We start from the raw sequence: 25,504 nt of genomic DNA, 5'->3' as shown, positions 1-25,504 counted from the left end.
AAATGGTGTTGGAAAAGCTGGACAGTCACGTGCAAAAGAAATGAAGACCACTATCTTATACCATACACACAAATCAACTCAAAATAGGTTAAAGACTTGAATATAATGCCTGAAACCATAAAACTAGAACACAATGGGAGGATATTCATCTTGCCAATGGTTTTTGGATTTGACACCAAAAGCAAAGGTAACAAAGCAAATATAAACAGTGGGATTATATAAAATTAGAAAGCTTCCGTACAGCAAAGAAAACCAACAAAATGAGAAGGCAACCTTGCAGAATGGGAGAAATATTTGCAAATTATGTATCTAATAAAGGGTTCATATCCAAAATATATAAAGAACTCCTACAACTCACTAGAAAGATATCCAATTAAAAAATGGACAAAGGAAATGAATTGACATTTTTCCAAAGAAGACATACAAATAGCCAAGAGGTACACAAAAAGGTGTTCAACATCAGCAATTGTCAGGGAAATGCAAATCAAAAGCATGATGAGATTTGTGGTTATTAATCAAGCATTTATGTTGTATGTAAAAAAAAACCCACAACAAAACCACAGTGATATACACACACACATGCACACATACACACTATGGAATATCATTCAGCCATAAAAAATAAGGAAATCCTGCCCTCTGTGACAACATGGATGACCTTGAGGGCATTACGCTAAGTGAAATACTTTATACAGAAAAATAAAGTACTGTGTGATCTCACATGTGGAATCTAAAAAGAAAACTAAACCAAAAAAGAACTAGATACAGAGAACAGATTGGTGTTTGCCAGAAGCAGGGATGCAGGGTGGGCAAAACTGGTGAAGGTGGTCAAAAGAAACAAACTTCCAGTTATAAGATAAATAAATCCTGGAATACAATGAACGACAGGGTGACTGTAGTTCACAATACTGTGTTGCATGTTTGAAAATTGCTAAGAGAGTATATCTTAAAAAGTTCCTATCACAAAAAAATTATATGTGGTGATGAATGTTAACCTATTGTAATCATTTTGCAATATATCAAATCATTATATTGTACACCTAAAGTTAATACAGCATTTTATGTCAATTATATCTCAATTTTAAAGTGTATAGAAGAAAACCAGTAGTTAATCACTGATAAAGCTGGTGAGATTACAGGTAAATTTATTTTCTTCTTGAAATTCCTTTTGAATAAAACATTTCAGAGAAAATGCTTCACGATCTTCAAATACTTAATACTTTAAAATACTCAAGACTCGTGGCGTGTTAGGTTTCAATTTAACATAAGTCACATTAAAAATCTTCTAGCTTAGGTGACCTATCACAAAAATAGATACTGACACAAGACAAATAGTAACTGAAAAGGAGAAAACTTTCAATGCTAATTTAACTCATAATGTGGTACATAAGTTATTATGTACCCTGCCTACAAGAATTGACTACAGGTCAATAAACGAGATTTGTTAATAACTTGCATAAATCTAATTCTGACATATTACTAAATCATACCTTGAGAATAGCTATAAGCTTCAGAAGGATTGACTACCATGTCCATTGAGAATGAGTTGTATTATTCCTGAGAATGTTTCTCCATCACCTCTACTGTATCACTGGATGAAGATGATGAAGACAATCCCAGTCTAACATATCTTCCTTTTTTACCACAGAGTGAACAATCTACTGGGGTGGCACTAGGTCCTCGGGGCAGTTGAACTTCATCTCTGTTGTAGTTTCTAACAGCTCCACTGTGATGCACAGAGCGTTCCCGTTGCCATATATAATGGGTTGGGGCAATAGCCATAACCTACGGTGGAAAGTTTCCTTTTAGAATTTTAATAGATTTGAAAATTTGGTAAAATTAAGTACAAAAATTAAAACTCACAGCTATCTCTATAACTAGATCTAAAAATCTAAGTTACCTGACTTGGGGGGGGTGGGCGGAGGGGGAAGGCATCTTCAGATAAGACAGCATTACCTATAAAGTGATTCACTGCTTGGATCCTAAAGACAGTAACTGACAAAGTACTTATTTCAAATATGAAATAAGACTGAAGCAACCTTCCAGGTTTTTCAATTCTGAGTATTTCTAAGTTTGGGATAGATAATACAGTTAGTCCAAAATAACACATAGTTTTTAACTTTGGAACATACTGGGTTGAAAATAACATTGTTGAGATTTCTAACTATGTATGTTAGGCTAATCTTAACATGTTTGCAATTGTGGCAAGGGTAAATAAGAACACAGGTAAGTTATGTAACCTCTCTCTTCCTCAGTTTCCTTATCTGTAATATGGAGAGAATAATAGTATCTATGTTAGAGGATTGTTGCAAGGATTATATGAGAAATTAATTATACAACACTTATAATTCTTCACTATCTGTTGGGCATTGTTCTCTAAGGTTAAATGAAATCCTGCCTTTGGAGTCTGGATAGACCTATTTCCTTATCCTGACTCTGCCACTTGCTAGCTGTATGATACTGAGCAAACTACCTAAACTTTCTGAGGCTCAATTTCTGTATATTTAAAATGGAGATACTATCTGCCGCATAGGATTGTTCTGAGGGTTAGCTCTGTGTAAAATCCTTATCACATAGTAAGCAGCTGGCAAATGATAGTCATATATTGGTACATTCCCAACATATGAAGGGAATTGTGGGGACTCTGTTTAAAATTTTGCTTGGAAAGAATGAAAGGCTTCTGTTGTTAAAAACTAAAATCTTAGGAGCACCTAGTGGCTCAGCTGGTTAACCAACTCTATTATAACCATCCAACTCTTGGTCTCGGCTTGGGTCATGATCTTATAGTTTGTGAGATTGAGCTCCACATCAGGCTCTGCACTGATAATGTGGAGACTGCTTGGCTTTCTCTTTCCCTCTCTCTCTGCTCCTACTCCACTTGCACACACACACTCCCTCTCTCTTAAAATAAATAAACTTAAAAAGAAAACCTTAAAATCCTCAGATTAAAACCAGTCTGCTTATTAAACAGGGTACCTGTGGCCTCCTCCAAAATAATAGCTAATGAATGCTGGCTATGCTGATTTCTTTAGGATTTATTTTATAATCTTTTTAATGTTTTTTAAAATTTATTTTAGAGAGAGAGAGAAGGAGAGGGGCAGAGAGAGAGGGAAAGAGAGAAAATCCTCAAAAGGCCCTGCATTGTCAGCACAAAGCCCAGTGTGGGGCCTCAAATCCATGAACTGTGAGATCATGACCTAAGCCGAAGTCAAGAGTCAGAAGCTTAATTGACTGAGCCACCCAGGTAACCCCCTCAAGTCTTTATTTAAATTCTAGGTAGTTAAGATAATAGTGTAATATTGGTATCAGGAGTAGAATTTAGTGATTCATCACTTGCATATAGCACCCAATGCTCATCACAAGTGCCCTCCTTAATACTCATCACCCATTTAGCCCATGCCCCATCTACTCCCCTTACATAAACCCTCAGTTTGTTCTCTATAGTTAAGAGTCTCTAATGATTTGCCTCCCTCTCTTTTTTTCCCTTCTCCTATATTAGATTTGTTTCTTCTATTCCACATATAGGTGAAATAATATGGTATTTGTCTTTTTCTGGCTGACTTATTTCACTTAGCATTATACACTATGGCTCTATCCGTGTCATTGCAAATGGCAAGATTTCGTTCTCTTTAATGGCGGAGTAATATTCCACTGTATATAAACACATTTTATCCATTCATCATTTGATGAGTTGGAATGATTGATTTGGGCTCTTTCCATACTTTGGCTATTGTTGATAATGTTGCTATAAACATTGAGGTACATATGTCCTTTCAGATCAGTATTGTTGTATCATTTGGGTAAATACCTAGTAGTGCAACTGCTAGATCTTAGGATAGTTCTAGCTCTAACTTTTTTTTTTTAATATATTTTATTTATTTTTGAGAGAGAGAGATAGAGACAGCATGAGCAGGGAGGGTCAGAGAGAGAGGGAGACACAGAATCTGAAGCAGGCTCCAGACTCTGAGCTAGTTGTCAGCACAGAGCCCGATGCGGGGCTCGAACCCACGAACCGTGAGATCATGACCTGAGCTGAAGTTGGATGCTTAACTGACTGAGTCACCCAGGCGCCCCTAGCTCTAACTTTTTGAAGAACCTCCATCTTGTTTTCCAGAGTGGCTGCACCAATTTGCACTCCCACAAACAGTGTAACAAGGTTCCCTTTTCTCTGCATCCTCACCAACATCTGTTGTTTCCTGTGTTAATTTTAGCCATTTGACAGGTGTGAGGTGGTAGGTATCTCAGTGTGTGTGTGTGTGTGTGTGTGTGTGTGTGTGTTATTTCCCTTATGAGTGATGTGATGTTGAGTATCTTTTCATGTATCTATTAGCCATCTGGATGTCTTCTTTGGAAAAATGTCTATTCATGTCTTCTGCCCATTTCTTAACTGGATTATTTGTTTTGGGGGCATTGGTTTTGATAGGTATAGATTTTGGATGTCAACGCTTTATCTGCTATGTCACATGCAAATATCTTCTCACATTCCATAGGCTCCCTTTTAGTTTTGATGATTCTTCCCTTTGCTGTGTAGAAGATTTTTATCTGTCCAAACAATTCATTTTTGCTTTTGTTTCCCTAGCCTCCAAAGACTTGTCTGGTAAGAAGTTGCTACAACTGATGTCAAAGAGGTTGCTGCCTGTGTTCTCCTCTAGGATTTTGAGTTTCCTGTCTCACATTTAGGTCTTTCATCCATTTCGTATTTTTATATATGGTGAAAGAAAGTGGTCTAGTTTCATTCTTCTGCATGTCACCAGCCAGTTTTTCCAACACCATTTGTTGAAGAGACTTTTTCAATGGATATTCTTTCCTACTTTGTCTAAGATTAGCTGATCATATAGTTGTGGATCCATTTCCGGGTTTTCTATTCTGTTCCACTGATCTATATATCTGTTTTCATGCCAGTACCACATTGTCTTGATGATTAAAGCTTTGTAACATAGCCTGAAGTCAGGAATCATGATGCTTTCAATTTTCAAAATTGCTTTGGCTATTCATGGTCTTTTATGGTTCCATACAAATTTTACGATTGTTTGTTCTAGCTCTGTGAAACATGCTCATAGTTTTTTGTTTTATTTGTTTTGTTTTGAGAGAGAGAGATGGGGGGGGGGGGAGCAAGAACAAGCCAGGGAGAGGCAGAAAGAGCGGCACAGAGGATCTGAGGCAGGCTCTGTGCTAACAGCAGAGAGCATTATGTGGGGCTCAAACTCATGAACTGCAATATCATGACCTGAGCTGAACACTTAACTGATTGAGCCACCCAGGTGCCCCTGCTGACAGTATTTTGATAGGAACTGCATTAAACGTGTAGACAGTTTTGGGTAATATAGACATTTTAACAATATTTGTTCTTCCAATCCATGAGCTGTTCTTTTTGTTATCTTCAATTTTTTTCATCAGTGTTGTATAGTTTTCAAAGTACAGATCTTTTACCTCTTTGGTTAGGTTTATTCCTAGGTATCTTATGGTTTTTGGTGCAATTGTAAATGGGATTGATTCTCTGATTTCTGTCTGCTGCTTCATTATTAGTGTATAGAAATGCAACAGATTTCTGTACATTGATTTTTGTATGTGCAATTTTGCTGAATTCATGTATCAGTTCTAGCAATTTTTTTGGTCGAGTTTTAAGTTTTCTATATAGAGTATGATGTTGTTTGCAAATAGTGAAAGTTTGACTTCTGCCAATTTGGATGCCTTTTATTCCTTGTTGGAATCTGATTGCTGAGGCTAGGACTTCCAGTCCTGTGTTGAATAACAACGGTGAGAGTGCACATCCCGTCTTTGTTCCTGACCGTAGAGGAAAAGCTCTCATTTTCCCCATTGAGGGTATTAGCTGTGGGTCTTTCATATTTGGCTTTTATGATGTTGAGGTATGATTCCTCTGTCCCTAAGTTTTAGAGGATTTTCATCAAGAATGGATGCTATACTTTATCAAATGCTTTTCTGCCTCTATTGAGAGGATCAAATGGTTTTTATCTTTTCTTCTATAAATGTAGTGTATCACATGGATTGCTTTGTGAATATTGAACCACCGTTGCAGCCCAAGAATAAATCCCACTTGATCATGGTGAATAATTCTTTTAATGTACTGTTGGATTCAATGTTAGAATCTTGTTGAGAATTTTTGCATTCGTGTTCATCAGGGATATTGGCCTGTAAATTCTCCTTTTTGGTGGGGTCTTTGTCTGTCTTTGGTAATCAAAGGTAAGGTAAGCATCAAGGAAATGCTGGTCTCATAGAATGGAAGTTTTCCTTGCATTTCTATCTTTTTTAAACAGTTTGAGAATAATAGGTATTAACTCTTCTTAAATGCTTGGTAGAATTCCTTTGGGAAGCCATCTGGTCCTAGACTTCTGTTTATTAGGAGATTTTTGCTTACTGATTCAATTTCTTTGCTGGTTATAGGTCTGCTCAAATTTTCTATTTCTTCCTGTTGCAACTTTGGTAGCTTATATATTTCTAGGAATTTATCCATTTCTTCCAAATCGCCCAATTTATTGGCATATAATTTTTCATAATATTCACTTACAATTGTTTGTATTTCTGTGGTGTTGGTTGTGACCTCTCTTCTTTCATTCATGATTTTATCTATTTGGGTCCTTTCTCTTTTCTTTTTGATAAGTCTGGCTAGGCGGTTATCAATTTTATTATTTCTTTCAAAGAACCAGCTCCTAGTTTCATTGATCTGTTCTGGATTTTTGTTTGTTTCTATATCATTTATTTCTGCTCTAATGTTTTTATTTACCTTCTCCTGCTGGCCTTAGGCTTTATTTGAAGTTCGTTTTCTAGCTCCATTAGGTGTAGGTTAGGTTCGTATTTGAGACTTTTCTTGCTTCTTGAGGTAGACCTGTATTTCTACATACTTCCCTCTTATCAATGATTTTGCTGCATCTCAAAGGTTTTGGACTGTCAAGTTTTTATTTTCATTACATTAGGTTTTAAAAAGTAGAAGGAAATAGGGGAACCTGGATGGCTTAGTCGGTTAAGCATGACTTCAGCTCAGGTCATGATCTCATGGTTCATGGGTTCAAGCCCCATGTCAGGCTCTGCTCTGACAGTTCAGAGCCTGGAGCCTACTTTTCTAACTATAAATATTTCCATAACAATGTAAAATTAGGTTCAGAACTACCTAAAGTGAGGAAGTAGAATATCAGAATTATTCCTTCCATATTTATGTGTTTCTTCCTCAACACTTGTACATCTTTATTTCCTATTTCTGGAATGTCCTCTCCCTTTATTTGTCTTAGTATTGCTTTACCTTCAATGCTGAGCATAAATCCCACCTTTTAAAAAATTCCAGCCTTCAGGCTGTACTGTGTTATGGTTAATCCTACATTAGGACTCTTAACATGTGTCTAGTACTCAGATATATCTTTTTATGACTGTAACCAATCTACAGAAGAACTCTGGGCAGGAAGAGCCTCTCATACATCTATCAAATGCCCTCCACACAACATTATGTAGTCATGTATTTCTTATTGATAGATGAAAATAATTAAGACAGAGGCCACTGACATTATAAACTTTCAACAACATTGATTTTTATAACAATTCTGTCAAACACTCTAGTGAGAAGAGCAGAAAAACATAGAAAGCAAAGGGCACATGATAAGCTTGGTAAACCACTTTCTACAACAAGCTAGGTATCAGTCTCTCCACATGCTAAGCCAGCTAGAAAAATACATGCACACATATTTGTGTACTTTTAAATATATTTGCACATATTTTATACACACAAATATAATATTATCATGATAACAGTGAATTAAAAAGAAAACTGTTAAGAGGGTCAAGAAAGTTGGATTTAATTCTATAACCTTAGGCAAATTATGTAATTTTTTGGGCTACAAGGTGACTTTTGTATATGAGCAAACAGGTCACTTACAGTCCTCAAATTCTGTGATTTATGAAAGTAACTTCTTTAAAGCATTGGTAGCACTTGATCTACTGGGAATATTATCCTAGTTTTTACTTTATCTTACTCTTCTGTCATTTTTAGTGATTTTGTTGTTGTTGTTCCTTTAGTGGGTGTTACAAAACTTAACACTTGGAACTCTTTTTTTCTCTATATATTCTACTGGCTACGATCTTAAGACATAGTATAGTATAGGTGTTTAAAAAAAAACAAAAACTGACTCTGGGTGTGCCTGGGTGGCTCAATTGGTCAACTGTCTGGCTCTTGATTTCAACTCGTCATGATCTCATGGTTTGTGGGATCGAGCTCTGGCTTTGGCTCCACACTGACAGCACAGAGCCTACATGGGATTCTCTCTCTCTCTCCTCCTCTTTTTCTGCCACTCCTCTGCTCTCTCTCTCTCAAAATAAATAAACTTAAAAAAACAAACACCAACTCTGGAATCAGACTGCCTAGGCTTGAATACTGATGTGCTACTTGACTAACTGTGACCTTAGAGAAATCATTTATCCTCTCTGTGCCTCAATTTTCTCTTCTGAGATTATCTAGCTAGCTGGAAGAACTGTTGTGAGAATTAATGCATATCTAGTACTTAGAACAGTGCCTGACAAGTACCCCAAAATTACTAACATTACTTTCACCTTGGATCTCTTATCTACTCTACCAAGCATTAAACATCACTTACATGTGATGACTTATACTTTACTCATACCTGTTGATCATTCACTTAATTATCCAAGTATCACCTTAAATTCACATGTGATACAAAATTTTTTATTTTCCCAATAAAACAGTTTGTTTCTTTAGCAAATTTCCTATTTCCATTATGGAATCCATTACTCTTTCTGTTCTACAGATTTGAAACCCTGAAAGTGGACTCTCCCATTTACTCTATATCCAACTGGTCACCAAGTCATGGCAATCATAATTTCATAACATTGATTTTTCTTTGGCATCACTGTCTTCAGCACTAGGTTTATACCTTCCTTCCTGACCTAGACCAAGTTTAGCAGTTTCTACTACCTTCCCTATATTGGGTGTCTGGTGCATATGGTCATTGGATTATTTTGTTCAAAACACTGTTTATATCACATCTCTGATTTCTAAACTCTGATTTGGAATCAAGTAGTAGCTGACAGACAAATCAGCTATGATGTTACTGTGCCATCAAGGCCAGAGTACATAACAAGAACAGAGAAAATGTTCCTCTAGATAAAATTGCTACCCTCTATGATGCATAAAGGGACTGGAATTGGAGTTTAACTCTTTCTTATCAGATTGGCATATTCCATAATCTGTGAACCAATCTAGAAATTAAACTGTCATCAACCTAAATAAATTCCACCTTGGAAAGGCTGATATCCAAAAAAGTAAACTAACTGTAAGTAAGAAGAGTCAGAATGAGTAAGGAAATAGTCTTTACTCTTTTCTGGAGAAGCCCTACATATATTTTTCAATTTAATCATACCTCATCTCTTTCCAAAAAAGGATTTGAGGCAGCTGACAAAAAGAGCAAATAAATTTTTCATTAAACTAGTACCCAAAAGGGAAAATTTTAAGGGAGAAAATAGACTTGCCAGTAGTAACGATTAATAGAACTGAGGTAGAGATAAAACCTGGGTCTTAGCTTCTTTGCAGGAACTAAGGTTAAAAAAAGAGACAAATTGTCTTGGGGCGCCTGGGTGGCTTGGTCGGTTAAACGTCCGACTTTCGCTTGGGTCATGGTCTCGCGGTTCGTGGGTTCGAGCCCCGCGTCGGGCTCTGTGCTGACTGCCAGCTCGGAGCCTGGAGCCTGTTTCAGAGTCTGTGATTCCCTCTCTCTTTGACCCTCCCCTGCTCACGCTGTCTCTCTCTCTCTCCTAGAAATAAATAAAACATTAAAAAAAAATAAAAAAAAGACAAATTACAAAATTCATATTAACTGAAAGAAGAGAATTAAGTTGACAGTGGTATATATGTAAAGAGTGCCAAGTTTAAGTACTAGCTGGCCCTACCACTTATTAAATAAATAAACATGGACAAGTTACAACCTTTCTAAGCCCCAGTTTCTTCATCAGAAAAATGGACAGAATACTTACACCATTTAATTCCTGAGATAAAATAACATAATAGATACATGTGTGCTTTTCAAATTAACCAGTATGAGCAGAGGAAGCTAGATGTCAGAGAAAACAGAGCACCAGGAAGTCATTAGATGTGAAATCATGTTCTGGGTTTACCATTTAATTAATGTATGATCTTGAGTAAACCTCAAACTCCTTGGTCCTCAATTCCATCAGATGTAAAATGAGAATGCTGCAACCCTCACAGGTATTTTTTTGAGGATAAGACGATAATCCTTATATATGAAAATATTTATGAATGTATAAAGCACAATGAAAATGTAAAGTATTATTATTTTAAGCCAGTTTATAAGTACTATCATAACTTGGGTTTACTTTCAGGTGAGACTCAAGAAATGAGTTGGCAGTATGTCAATACCAGGCTCTCAATAACAAATGTATAGAATACTTAGCTAAATTTCTAACAGCATGTCTTGCCACTTTAATGCATCAAACTTCAGGGCAAAGATTATATTACACTTTTTTATAATAAACTCCCATAACACTAAAGTTAAGTGTCTTACTCATAAGGTACCTATTGAATGAATAGTTAAGAGAACAGGATAAAGTCTAGGTAATTTCTATATACCACAATGATTCAAATGTACCTGGTTGGAACCACCATAAAAAAGATTATCCATGTGCCCTTATTGTAAGAGGCAGTGCTAAGTCAGCACATGAATTTTTATAGTTTATTGTTTTTCTACCACATGGATAAGAATGTATGAAAAAGAATCAGAAGCTTTAAATCCCATTCACTCTGTCAGCCAGCACTATTTATTGAGTACCTACTATGTGCCATGCACTATTCTAGGCACTGGAGGTACAATAAGAAAATAAAGACCATGCCTTCTTGGAATTTATATTTTAGTAGGGGGAAATAGAGATTTGCAAGATAATTAAAACAGAGTATGTTATATGATGGTTAAGTGCTATGGAGAAAACTAGAAAAAGAAATACAGAGGGACAGTGGGAAGTACTACTCGTTATTTCAGCAGCTTTATTGAGCTATAACTCAAACTACCACACAATTCACCCACTTATAGTGTACAATGGTTTTTAGTATATTGAGTTGCACAACCAGTACCACAGTCAATTTTAGAACATTTTCAGCACTCCATAAAAAAAGTAATCACACCCCATTTCTCCTTCTCCTTAACCTCTGGCAACAGCTAATCTGCTTTCTGCCTCTTTGGATTTGTCTATTTCAGACAGTTCATTTAATGGAATCATACAATATGTGATCCTTTGTGACTGGCTTCTTTCACTTAGCATAATGTTTTCAGAGTTCATCCATGTTGCGGCCTGTATCAGTATTTCATTCCTCTTAATTGCCAAGTAATATATCACTGTATAGATGTACTATATGGTTTATCCATTCATTCATTGATGGACATTTGGGTTTTCATTTTTTGACTATTACAAATAATGCTGCTCTGAATACTCAAGTTATTGTGTGGACATACCTTTCCTTTCTTTTGTGTATATAACTAGGACTGGAACTGCTGGGTTGTATGGTAACCCTATTTAGTCCTTTGAGGAACTGACACAGTTTTCCAAAACAAATACACTATTTTGCATTCCCAGCTAAAGTGTATGAGGGTTCCATTTTCTCCACATCCTTACCAATACTTGTTATATTTGTCTTTTTCATGATAGCTATCCTCGTGGGTGTGAAGTGATATCTACTTGTGGTTTTGATTTGCAGTTCTTTGATGGCTAATGATGTCAAGCATCTCTCCATGTGTTTTTTGCCCATTTGTATATCTTCTTTGGAAAAGACTTTTCAGATCCATGCCCTTTTAAAAGTTGTCTTCTTATTGTTGAGTTGTAAGAACTCTTTATATATTTCTAGATACAAGTCCCTTATTGGACAGAAAATTGGCCAAAATTTTCATCTCCTTTGTGGGCTTCTCATTTTCTTCATGGTATATTTTGAAGGACAAAAGTTTTCATTGTCAATGATGATCTCTATTTTCTTTTGTTGCTTGTGCTTTTGGTATAATCTCTGAGAATCCTAATCCGAGGTGATGAAGATTTACATCTATGTTTCCTTTCAAGAGCTTCACAGTTTTTAGCACTTACATTTCAGTCTTTGAATCATTTTGAATTAGTTTTTATATATGATATGAAAATCGGGGTTAAATGCATTCATTTGCATGTGGATATCCAGTTGTCCCAGCACCATTTGTTGAAAAGACTACTCTTTCCCCAGTGAACTTTCTTGGTACTTTTGTCAAAATTCAATTGAACATAAATATGAAGGTTTATTTCTGGACTCTTTAATTTTATTCCATCAGTGATACTACTTGATACAAGGTGGTAATGAAAGCTTTCTCTGAGGTGCTATTTAAGTAGAATCCTAAATGAAGTGAGGAAGTGAAGCACACTGATATCAGGGGGGAAAACATTCCAGGCAAACAGTCCTGAGATGGGAACGTTCTTGGTGTGTTTGAAGACAAGCAAGGAGGCCAGTGTAGTTGGAGGGAAGAGAGATGAAGAGATGAGAAGAGAGTTGGCAGATCAGGTAGAGCCATGATAAGGGTTTTGCCTTTTACTCTATGTGAGATGGGAAGCCTCTGGAAGCTTTTGAGTAGAGGAGTCATAATTTGACTTACTTTCTAAAAGATTTACTCTGGCTGGTAAATATATAATATACTCTGGAGAGAAATATTATAAAAGAGACTTGGAAGTTATGGCAATAACTGAGGCAAGAAGAGACAAAGTAGGGTTTAGTGGTAGAGGTCATGAGAAATGGTAGAATGCTGGGTTTTTTTAAGGTATGGATGTAAGAAAAGTGTAGGGCAACAGTTTTGTTTTGTTTTTTTGGTCTGAACAAACAACTAGAATGATGAAGTTACCATTTATTAAGATGTGGAAGACTATAGAAGGAGCAGGTTTGGAGGTCTGTGTAGGGAAATCAGAAACCGGATTTTCAGCATATTAAGTTTGAGGTATTTACTAGATAATGAAATATGAATAGGACATTTAATATCCACATCTATAATTAAGGGAGAGATCTATTGTCAGCGTCAAAGCCTTGATAGACTAAACTTTTCTGTAAACCCCATTATGCAACTGAGTTTATAATTATCTAAAACTTTTTAGTCCTTTACACCATTAAGGCACATCATACTCTGGCTCTTTAATAGTGTGATGCCAGCAACTGAAGTACTTTCAGCTCCAGTTGTGTAAATTAAGTTGTTGCAGTTATAATGTTAGTTCTTCTATCTTAGGAGTGGGTGGGCAATATGCCATGAGGTGAGCATTGCCTATCCCAGCTTCTTGTCTTTGATGCCCATTCCATGATCTTAGTTGAGTGTACCATGGGGCTTTTCAAAGTGTTCACTTTTAAAAAATCAGAGTGTTCAAGTAAGACCTACTATCATGTCCAAGGATGGGACAGGGGCACAAATTATCCACTCCTGACCTGGGGACATAGTGATAAAAAAAAAAAAAATAGCAATACAGGACTCTTTCAATGCCCTCTAATTGGAATTAGTTTAAATCCTTCAATGAGGATCTATTAATTTGGGGGAGGGGAGACACACAATTTTCCATATTTTTCTATTGAATTTCATTTTTTTTTTAAAAGACAGCGAGCAAGTGAGCAAGGGGCAGAGAGAAAGAAGGAGAGAGAGAGAGAGAATCCCATGTGGTGCAGAGACAGGGAGAGAGAGTATGGAGCCCAGAGTGGGGCTCGAGGTCACGAACCATGAGATCATGACCTGAGCCAAAGATGGATGCTTAACCGACTGAGCCACCCAGGCACCCCTATTGAATTTAACCTTGAAAAAACTTGGCCTTGCTATTCAATCTTTTTTTTTTTAATGTTTTTATTTATTTCTAGGAGAGAGAGAGAGAGAGCATGAGCAGGGGAGGGTCAGAGAGAGAGGGAGTCACAGACTCTGAAACAGGCTCCAGGCTCTGAGCTGGCAGTCAGCACAGAGCCTGACGCGGGGCTCGAACCCACGAACCGCGAGATCATGACCTAAGCGAAAGTTGGATGCTTAACCGACTAAGCCACCCAGGCGCCCCTGCTATTCAATCTTCTGAGTTATTTCTGAATCCTTTAATTTCCCTCCACATTCAACAATCCTCTTAATTTAATATACAATTATCCATACTTGCTAATACTTTCATCTCATTAATACATATAATTAACAAGGTTAATTCTGGGCAGAGTTCTGACACACCTCCAAAGTCTTCCCTGAAGTTTGAGACTAATCCATTAATTGGTTCTTTTGCCTATCATCATTTAACTGTATATGACTTCATTTCATTACAGCATTAACTAATTCACATTTACCAAACTTTACTAGTTCTGTCCTACAATGATCACTGCCTTCCATTTAGTTTTCTACTTCAGAATATTTCTTTAGTTTGAAACATTAACTTTTTTATTGAAAACCTAGACCGTTAGGTAAAATAACCCATTTCCTAATTTTTAGTGTTTTTCTGTTTGACTTAATAGATTCTGGCATCAAGAAACTTACTTTACGTATTATTCTATGTGAAAAGAGGTATGATTTTAATATATTTAAATTTAATACCATGTAGTGTGCATTTCAATCTTGGGAACTTGAAATTTCACATACTTTATTTGATGGAAATTATTATTCACCTCCAAATGTTATTAACATATTTTGTAATCTGCACACTGTCCTTTCCCAATATATTGGTGATCTTTTAGACTAGAGAAACCCACTAAAACAAAAATACTTACTACAGAATTAGGCTGCTCTGAAAAACAGAAATGACAATTTTTAATTATTGTGGTAAAAAATTAAAACATCAACATTGTAATATCCAAGATGTATTCATGGTAACCATCAAGTTAACCATCAAGTTAGCCTACCCTTACATATACAAAAAGTGAAATATTAGAAGCACATTTAAAAACAAGACAAGGGAAATTACTAAAGAGAAATTGGATTATATATCTAAAGTTTTTAAAAATCTTACCTCCTCACAGCATCGCCTGCTTACAATAGCCCTATAGTCAATTCTATCCCAGAGTTGGTCCCTTAACTTTAAGAAGTTAGGGAACAATTTTCTCCAGTTTTTCCCTAAAGCCCATGGAAAAATTTCATATTTAGATTCCTCTTCATCTTCTTCAACTGTATTAGCCAGATACCTAACAAAAAAGACCAACAACTCAAAAAAGAAATGGGAAAAGGAAAGGAACAGGCAGTTCACAAAAAATATATATAAATTACGTATAAACACATAAAGATGTTCAAGTTTACTCATAATTAAAGAAATGTAGATCAAAAATAGAAACACAATGAATTTTACCTCGTTGAGCTCTAAATATTTTGTTTGTTTTTTAATGTTTATTTATTTATTTTGAGAGATGGAAGGGGGGAGGGGGGGGAGAGAGGGGGAGAGAGAGAGAGAGAGAGAGAGAGAGAGAGAGAATCCCAAGCAGGTTCCACAAACAGCATGGAGCCCAACATGGGGCTTGATCTCACAGCCATGGGATCATGACCTGAGCTGAAATCAAGAATCATAGCTTAACCAACTGAACCACCCAGGTGACCCGAGTTCTGGATATTTTTGTATTCCTATAAATTTTGAACTTTGTTCCGGGATGCAGTTAAGTTACTTAGAAAGAGTCTGATCTTTTCAGGCCTTGCTTTAAGGATTTTTTAGGTGGATCTGGAGCAATGTTCAGTCTGGGACTAATTATTCCCCACTACTGAAGCAAGACATTCTTGAGTAATCTACTCAATATTCTGTGAATTCTGAGTTTTTTCAGTCTGGCTGATAGCAACAGGCAATATTTCCAGCTCTGGGTCAATGTTAGGCACTGTTCCCTCTAATCTTTCCCCCACAACCAGGTAATTTCCTTATATACATATGGAAATCAGTATCCTCCTAAATACTTGAGGGCGATCAGGCATGCACAGAAGCAGGTACACATGACCCATAATAAAAAGAATCATCAGTCAAAACTGACACATTAGAAGTAACAGACATTAAACAAAGACATTAAAATTGTTATATTTACTCCAGATGTTCAAAAAGAACAGGAGACACAAAGTGTTCTTCTAGAGATGAAAACTACCTTTAAAATGAAAAATACATGGAGTGGGATTAATAGATTAAATATTGCAGAAGAAAAGATTTGTGCACCAAAGACAGCAATATAAACTACCCAAACTGAAACATATAGAAAAAAAGAAACAAAAATAATAGAGCATCAATGAGCTATGAGACAACTTCAAGTAATTTAATAAAGGTGAAACTGGAGTCCCCTAACAAAAGTTGGGTGGAGAGAAAAAATATTTGAAGAAATAATGGCTGAAATTTTTTGAAATTTGATGAAAACTATAAACATACAAAGAAGCTGGATGAACTCCAAAGCACAAAATATGAAGAAAATTACACTAATGTACAACATAATCAAATTATTCAGAACAGGTGATAAAGAGAAATTCTTAAAGGCAGTCCAGACAAAAAATGAGACATGTTAGATAACAAAGAAACAGAGATAAGGATAGAGATTTCCCACTGGAAACAATGAAAGCTCCTTAGATGATTTTCCAAGAAAAACAGGCAGCTTCTAATTAAAAAAAAAAAAAAAAAAAAAGTGTAAAACATGTAAGGGAACAAGGTACTATAAACAGAAACAGACCCTGAAGTCTGAAGATACTGAAATTAATGTTCTATCCTTGAGTTGAGTCATGGGTACATGAGTATTTGTTTTGCTTTTTCTTTAACATAAACATATATACATTCCATATACTCCTTTTGTGGATATTTCACATTAGAAATTTTTAAAAGGCACAGAAGTGTTATAATATACTTCTATTCATATAATACATACACTGGTTTATCTATAGAAAATTATTTCTAAACAGATACACATGAAATGTTCATTGTTCTTGAGGAAGAATGCCAAGGTCCTAAGATACGAAGACTTATTTTTAATTGTATACCCACTTATGTCCTGTTAAAAACTATATGCATATTCAATTTAGTTACATTAATAGAAAAATAGCACTTACCTATTACTTTATCTTCCCTTAAAATAACTATATATATTTTAACATTACCTTAATATAAAGCACCTCATTGTGAAACCCATTCAATTATATGAATCAAATCATGTCCTCTGTGAAATTACATAATTACTTTAGTATCCTTGATAGTTCTTAGTAAAGGGTAGACAGAAGCCAGAGGTTGGTCCCTTTCATGCTTGTTGACCAAATAAAAGAGAAAATATATAATGTATTGTGGTACTATGCTAGCAGGACTACACTGTGATTGCACCCTAGATTAATAATTTTTCAGGCTCAATGTGATAAAAATATCTGTACTATATGCATATAAGTTGTCTTCTAATTTGAAATAGATTTTCTTGGAGCAGAGATCATTTCTTTTGTATAATAGTTAATTATGTTTATCCAAATAAAGAATTAAAAACAACCATACGTTAAAGGATGCAAAAATAAAAAAGGGGGGGGTTAGATACATGTTCCTTGCCTTTAAGCAGCCTATAGTCAAGTAGAAGAGGCAACTAAGTATGAAACAAATAACTGTACAAGAGAATATGGAATAATGACAATAAAAATACTGAGTGTTGTAAGAATATATAGGAGGGAAAAGAACTTGAATTAGAACTGTGGCTACTTGGGGCATCAGTTAAGTATCTGACTCTTGATTTCAGCTCAGGTCACGATCTCAGGAACCTTGAGATGGAGCCCTGAGTCAAGCCCTGCATTGCACTTCATGCTGTCAGTGCAGAGCCTGCTTGGGATTCTCCCTCTCCCTCTCAAAATAAATAAATAAACTTAAAAAAAAAAAAAAAACAAGAACTGTGGCTAACTGAAAAAATAGTTATTGAGAATTATTGAGTCAGGCTATATAAAAAGTATGATTAGATATAAAATGGAAATTATAATCCATGTTATTTTTAACATGGAATTTATCATACCACATGCAATGCAAACTCAAAGACTACAATATATTGTAAGCTCACACTGCTTTACTGGTAATAACATTACTAAAACATCAAACAAATCCAATTTCAGGCATCTGTAAGGATTAAAACTAAAGCTTCTTTTGGTTTTTAATTTGCAGGTAGAAAAACTACAAAATAGATATTGTATTGACATAGAGGTATAATATAATACTAGGGAGACATGTTAACAGCAATGTAGCTCAGTGGTTAATCACTAAATTTGGCCATGGGCAAAGTCACACCTCAATGTGCACCCCAGTTCTGCCACTTACTAACTTTTGTGAGACTGGGAAGTACTTATCTTCCTAAATCTCAATTTCCCCATCTGTGGAATGAAGGAAATTTAATAATATATCTCACAGTGAAGATTCAAGGAGCTTATAAAAAAAAAAACATTTTTGTGGTGTCCTGCACATAACATTCAGTATTAGCTAGTACTATTATATTCCCACAATTTATCAATCATCACTAAATTTTATAAGGTTCATTTTTCCTTGTCCATGGGGAAATGTGTCTTCTGAATACAAGTAGAGACCAGTCTTCTAGTCTTATTTCTTGAACCACACCCTGAGTCTGAATTAAACAGACTTTGAGTAAAAACTCACTCATCAGTGCTAACAGTTCTTGTGGTATTCTACTTAAGTATTTTTATACATAGTTCCCTAGTTAAGTATTTAAATTATATTCATACATTCCCAACTGCAGTATTATATCCAGGACATGAGTAGAAGAAGTTTTGAGATTGAGATACATTTTCTTAAACATTGCTTCTAGTATAATTCTGACCTATAGGTTGGAAAGCCACATTATTAAAACCATTTAACAGATCACAAAGCTAGTATGAATGATCTAATATAAAGTCAATAGAAGAATTGGAAAACAGACTATATTTCTTGGTCAAAGTTCAGTGTGTTAAGTAAAAGAGCAGTGGTTACTAAAGGTATCAGATATGAATAACTTATTTTTTTAAACAGTTTTTGATGTTTACTTATTTTTGAGAGACAGAGCATGAGCAGGGGTTGGGCAGAGAAAGAGGGAGACAGAGAATCCAAAACAGGCTCCAGGCTCCAAGCTGTCAACACAGAGCCATCCAGGTACCTCAGATATGAATAACTTCTATGTTATAGACAAAAATCTACAATTAGCATGTCTATAGCATTTTCCACAAGCGTTTCATGTGAAAGGAAAACCATGATGACTTTTTTTAAAGTTTATTTTGAGAGAGAGTGTGTGAGTGTGCATGAGTGGGGTAAGGGCAGAGAGAGAGGGAGAGAGAAACCCAACCAGGCTCCACACTGTGTGGTGGAGCCCAACAGGAGGCTCGATCACACAGACCATAAAATCATCCACAAGATCATGATCTGAACTGAAAACAAAAGTCAGATACTTAACTGACTGAGCCACCCAGGTGCCCCAATGATGATGATTTTTGCTATAAATTTACTGGAAATTTCAAACAGAATATTCTGGCTTTTAAAACATATTTAAGTCCAAAAGAGGAGAATTTGGGATAATTTATATGGAACATTCTGAAAAATGTAAAAGATATAATACAAACCCAAGTGGGATACTGAATAATAAATCTTAGGCATAAGATCAGTGAAAAGAACATAAAAATATCCTATTAAAGTAAAAAAATATATAACTTCTATATGTAAAGGTCTTTTCAAAAATATACATCAGGTTTTTAGAAGCCTCTGTTTTATTTTTTTATGGGTTGCAATGTTAACTTTATTTACTTATTTCTTTAAGTAAGTTCTATACCCAATGTGGGGCCTGAACTTACAACCAGAGATCAAGAGTCTCATGCTCTACCTAGTGAGCTAGCCAGGTGCCCCCAAACAGCCTGTTTTAAATAATTATCATATAATTATAAATAAGGACCACAAAAATCACTTAGTGGAAAGCATACTTACAGAGCAATAAAGAAATTTATCCTGGTATGCTCACTTATAGTAAATTTAGCTCTCTTGAAATAAACAAAGGTCATAGCCAAAAGATACTATAGGGAAAAAAGTAAAGGTTAATATTAGAGTTTTGCTTAAAACTGCTTTAAAATAGTTATCTTTAAGATGAATAATAAGCTAAAAACAATAAAGCATTATTTATCTTTATTACAGAATTTGGGTCATTTTCTGGTTTCCTGTAATCCATGTGAATGGTGAAAAATAGTTTTGAGTCATTTATCATGGGTAAGATTAGGAAGAACTCCTAAATTTTATTATTGCCAATATTGTTTGAACCCAAACCCCAATTTTTTCTATCTTAAATTTCAAATCCATAGAGAAGTTGAAATAATAAAAAAACAAGTAACCATACATCATTCACCTAGATTCATCAATTGTTAGTATGTTGCCACATTGGCTTTGTATATATATCTATAGAGAACTTTTTTGCTGACTCCTTTGAGTTAATTGCAGACATCTATACTCATTTTTCATTCATTGATTCATTGATTCACTCATTGTGGGGGGGATTTTTAAATTGAGATATAATCGACAAAGTTTTAAATAATTATCATATAATTATAAATAAGTAAATATTTAAGTAAATTTATATTTTAAGTAAATAAATAAATAAATAAATAAATATATATATATAAATATATATTTAAAGTTTGCAGTGTGATGATTTGTTATATACATTGTGAAGTGAATAGCAAAAACAAGTTAATCAACATATCCATCACCTCACATAATTATCTTTTTTTTTCCTTTTTGTTAAGAACACCTAGGGTCTACTCTCTTAGCAATTTCACATATTCACTTTTAAAAATAACTTCAAATCAGAAATTAGAATAACATGGTTCTATTTTCATTGGAAAAAAGGGTTTTAAATGTGTTACTAGAAAGACATATTTATCCTGGTATTAGGACACTGTGCCAGGTTCTATATGTTAAAATTATAAACAATTATAAAACTGATATACTAGATTCTCTCTCATAAAATGCCTATTTCTCCTACTTTCACAGGATTGACTACAAAGGTGATCCAAGTTTTCAAGATAACTTTCAGTTGAATACAGTATGCTGGTTAGTTACTTTAAAAGCACTGCCCCCTGCTGTCCAGCAACTGTAATTTCTGTAATGCACTTAAAACTGTAAAGTTGAAAACTTTACAACTCCACATGTACATATCTACACAGATATTTTATAAGAAGGCATTAATGTTAATTTTTAAAAGTGTTAGCAAAATCGTTATTATGTTTAAAAATATCTCATCTTTTAGAAATACATTTTGAAATATTCATGGATAAAATAATCCAGTTTTGAGAAGAAGGATTAAAAGAAACAAGCAGAGCCACGGACTGATGATTACTGTAGCTCCATGATAGGCACATAGAGATTCTTTACTCTATTTTCTCTACCTCAAGGTATACATGTTTGGAATTTTCCAAAATTAAATTTCCAAAATTAGAGATTAAAAAAACCAAACCCCAATTTTATCTGTGCTATCTTATTAAGCTTGAAATAAAAAAGTTCACATAAGCTAGGCTTCCATTCAACCCTTTCCCACAATAAATGGGACATTAAACTTAAGTGTGAGATGAAGTGATGCTGAATTTTCTAGATGACTACCTGGTCTAAGGTAACATTTATAAAGCTGAAATCATAACTGTTCAGCTAAATCTAAAGAGTATAGAAATAAGATCCCTAGTATGTAAGTTTGCATCATGATGATTTTTTAGAAACACAGATTCCTAAATAAAAAACACAATAACCTAATTTTATCTACAAAATTATTGGGATATGCTTTATCTAAGTTACCTACAAAATATTAACTGTATCGCCTTAGTGAAACAAATCTCAGAATATTCAGAGTATTCTTACTCCATAGCCTGATAAAAGGTGGTAATTCTGATCAAAACATATTAAGTCTATACTGATTCTTGTTTTCAGTCAAACAGATATAGACTTAAGGTCATTTAAATCAAATCAATAATATTCTACAATTCCTCAAGTGTAAAATGAATCTATGATGTATGCCAATTTCAAAAATTAATGTGTAAGGATTCCCCTTAGAAGGAGCAATGCAGACTAGTTCTTTTCCTAACATTAATTAATAGGGTAGAAAATTATTATAAGGTTTTGTTCAAGTTCTAATGGTCTAGTAACAATTACATCATTACCAAATTTACCTTGTCTGCAATTTTACAGCAGCAGTCCATCCACAAGAAATCTTGAATTAAATCATCATCTAGAACAAAAGATAGCTATGACTTGTCTTTTGAAAACAATGTTTTCTTTTGAAGAATTAATTTCTAGATAAGGGATTATAAATGATGCTTAGAAGTCAAACAAATATGCCTGGACATGTGTTGTCTAAAATGTAATTTTCACTTCTTTGGTGCATTTACCATTGCAAGCACTGTACAAAAAGTTACTTCTTTTACTCGGGTTTCCCATCTGATTTGCTCAGACCGGAGAGGATATGGAAGAAGAATCTGGTTTCCTGACTATCCCAATAGCTCTTTGAGAAAGATGTCTTGGGTAACTGTAGATTAGCTCTTTATTACTTTCTAAAATCAATCTTTACTGATGAAATCTGATAAAAGATAACTCAGTTCTTAAGGAATAATGACTAAATGAATATTACTCATTTTCAGAATGTGTTTACTCTTTCTACTATATCCTCCTGTTAGGTCTCAGGGTATTTTAATTTTGAAGTCTTCTTTTCCCTTATTTATCTCTGTCCAATTATCTCTTATCCAAACACCAATTAAAATATCTGTATAAAGATTCATAATTAGCTATTTACAATTAACATTTAATTTTAGAAAAACTGAGTATTATGACAAAAGATTAACAAAACTACTTTTTAAAATATGCAAAAAGTAGGTCAAAAGCACTTACTTCAATTTTAAAAGGCCAAAACATATAATCCCTCAAGTATATAAGTAATTGTTGAATACAATCTGAAAAAAATCTGCTTTTTCCTGTCCCCCTTCATTTTAAGTTAAATAACAAGACAAAATATACTTTATACTAATTTTTACATTCTAGAAATATCATTAGTATGGTCAAATACATGAAAAATTACAAGAATAAATATACATTTTCTTAGAGTTAATTTATGCCTTGTTAACTCTATTTTTTAAAAAGTAAACTCTACACCTAACATGGGGTTCTAACACACAATCCCAAGATCAAAAGTCGCATGCTCTACTGACTGAGCCATCCAGGCATCCAACTATTTCTTAAATTACTTATGGTAGAGCCAGGTATTTTCTGTTTCTCAGGATCAGCACATGTGCTCTTTCTTTCTCCCTCTTTCAAAAAAGAAATTCCTTTCATATAATACTGAAACTTCTCAAGGCTGACCACCCTTCCCAGTTTGCTCAGTTTTAGCATTGAAAATCCTGGGAAACACTTCAGGCCCAGTCAAATTGGGCTGCCTGGCTCACCTGAGACTTTATGCAGTATTTTATTTAGGTCACACAAAAGTCATGCTATGAACCTGAATTGTTCAGAATTCACATTTGACATTTGGATTTAAGTAGTCTAGAAGCAAGATGAAGCTAAAGTTCGAATCCAAAAGCAATCCAAAACAACAAAAATCCAACATTAAAAAAAAAAGAAAAAGACAAACCCTAAGTAAAAGAAAAACAAATTGGCTAGAGGCAGAAAGCCTGACATATAAAATAACAACATCCTCTTTGATTATTATAAAAATATTAAAGTAGATCTTTAGATTCTCTCATTTTTAAGTACTTTACAATTACTGCTCTTATAATATTTTAAACCTACCAAATAATTTAAAGAAAGCAGTCATTTCCTGACGCTGTATAACTAGACAGGGTCCTTTGGGGCGTTTAGACTTGTTGCTATTATGTGCATTTTTTTCAGATGAAGGCCAAGTATCTTTAAAAATAGGACGCTTCAGATTAATGGGTTTTTTAGGCTGATGTGATCTATTTGACCCTGATTTTACATGAACAGTGACAGTAGGCGGTGTCTCACAACACAGCTGATTATGTCTCATTTTGGTTTTCCAAGATCCCTGTAAAAATAAAACATATAACAATTTACCACACTCTTGTTCATTTCTATATAAAAACAACTAATCAGATGACATTACCAGATGCAGTCATATAAAATGTTACTGAACTTGCTACTAAAATGTTATTTGTTTTTATCATTCATTGCTAAAAAATGCTATGCTTCATTTGGGTAACTGATATACCTTCTCTTCTCAGTAAGATCCTGTATCCCATTTTGCTTTGACTACTAGGGAACTCCCCCCAAAATTTTGAAAGTTAATTAGAGAAACTATGCTGTGTTTATAATCTATTTGTGGTATTCTTTTTTCATAAAGTTTTAAATTCTGCTTCTACCAACATACTTTTATCATATAGTTGTTATATGATACTTCAAATTTTTTATAGAACAAGGCAAGCTATTTCCAGAAATAAATTATTATCATATCAAGTCTTACGTTGAAAGTAATCCACCCACACACACACAAAATATTTTCTTACTGGTAATTCTTTGATATGTTACAAGAATCACTTATTCAACAAGCATTTACTGGTATTTATTGAAAAGCTAAAAACAATTCCAGCAAAGAAATGTAGGATATATGTGAGGGATGCTCATAAATTGATCATTCTAATTTTTAAAGTTGTGAGTGTATGACCATAATATTTGAGTGATCGATTTTAAGTGTATATGTATGTACAGTGTTATAATAAAATTAGAAACAAAGTTAATTCATCAATATTTAACAATATGCATAATCACTACCACGTATGGTAGTAATTAGTTGACATAATTATTACTACAGTTAGTATTACTTTTGGGGTCAAAGTTTGTATAGGGTGGCAGGAAATGGACATATGCAAAGGCAAAGCAGGAAACTACTCTGAGATCCTAATGAGAACCTCTGAATCCATAACTCACAGTGACCCAGGCAGCCATGCCTCCCTTGATGTTCAAGGAGTTAGGTACAGATTCTCCTTCCTGACCCTCAGAAACTTCCCTGCTGAAGGAAGGAATGGAAAATAAGATTGGATATAGTAGGGCTAGATCAGCAATGTCCAACATAATGTGAGCCACATTTGTAGTTTTATATTTTTAAAACCACACTAAAGAAGTACTAATAAGCAAGTGAATTTTTGTAATATATGTTATGTAATCTGGTATAACCAAGTATCATTTTAATGTGTAATCAATATAAAAATTAATGAGATATTTTTACATACTTTATTTTTCATTCTAAGTCTTTGAAATCTGGTATTACACTTATAGTATGTCTCAATTCAGATGCTAAATTTCCAAAAGTCAGAGTGAAAAGCAGTCCTACCAAAACAAGAAAGTAGTGTGTAAAGGAAAAATATTTTACACTCCTTCAGTACTCAATTTTAAATTAAAGTAAAAATTCTTTACTTGCACCATCCACATTTCAAGTTCCCAACAGCCCACATACTAGACAGAAGAGGTTAGATTATGAAGAAATTATATTCAGTTGATTCTATAATTGCTCTCCTCCCTCTGTTTCACTTCCCTCCCATCCCCTCCTCTT

The 25,504-nt window shown here is 34.4% G+C and overlaps 1 protein-coding gene across 1 annotated transcript; it reads right to left on the bottom strand.

Moving 5' to 3' along the window:
- Window positions 1-1,181: 1,181 nt before the first annotated feature.
- Window positions 1,182-24,933, bottom strand: SPDYA (speedy/RINGO cell cycle regulator family member A). The gene is made up of 6 exons (XM_039238503.1): window positions 24,883-24,933; window positions 23,731-23,983; window positions 22,122-22,180; window positions 19,900-19,985; window positions 14,980-15,151; window positions 1,182-1,785 (listed from the first exon to the last, which is right to left on the bottom strand). Exons 1-6 carry the CDS (start codon window positions 24,898-24,900, stop codon window positions 1,552-1,554), a joined length of 822 nt encoding a protein of 273 aa, XP_039094434.1. The 5' UTR covers window positions 24,901-24,933; the 3' UTR covers window positions 1,182-1,551.
- Window positions 24,934-25,504: the final 571 nt, after the last annotated feature.

Source organism: Hyaena hyaena, unplaced genomic scaffold (assembly GCF_003009895.1).
Source record: "Hyaena hyaena isolate Hyena2069 unplaced genomic scaffold, ASM300989v1 scaffold_140, whole genome shotgun sequence".
Classification (NCBI taxonomy): domain Eukaryota; kingdom Metazoa; phylum Chordata; class Mammalia; order Carnivora; family Hyaenidae; genus Hyaena; species Hyaena hyaena.
The sequence above is the reverse complement of the archived record's forward strand: the minus strand, read 5'-3'. Positions and strand labels throughout refer to the sequence as shown.

Coding starts and splice junctions, on each gene's coding strand:
- SPDYA (XM_039238503.1), bottom strand. Junction 22,181..23,730: donor TGCTTTCTTTAAATTATTTG/GTAGGTTTAAAA, acceptor CTTTTGTTCTAG/ATGATGATTTAATTCAAGAT. Junction 1,786..14,979: donor GCAGGCGATGCTGTGAGGAG/GTAAGATTTTTA, acceptor TTTCCACCGTAG/GTTATGGCTATTGCCCCAAC.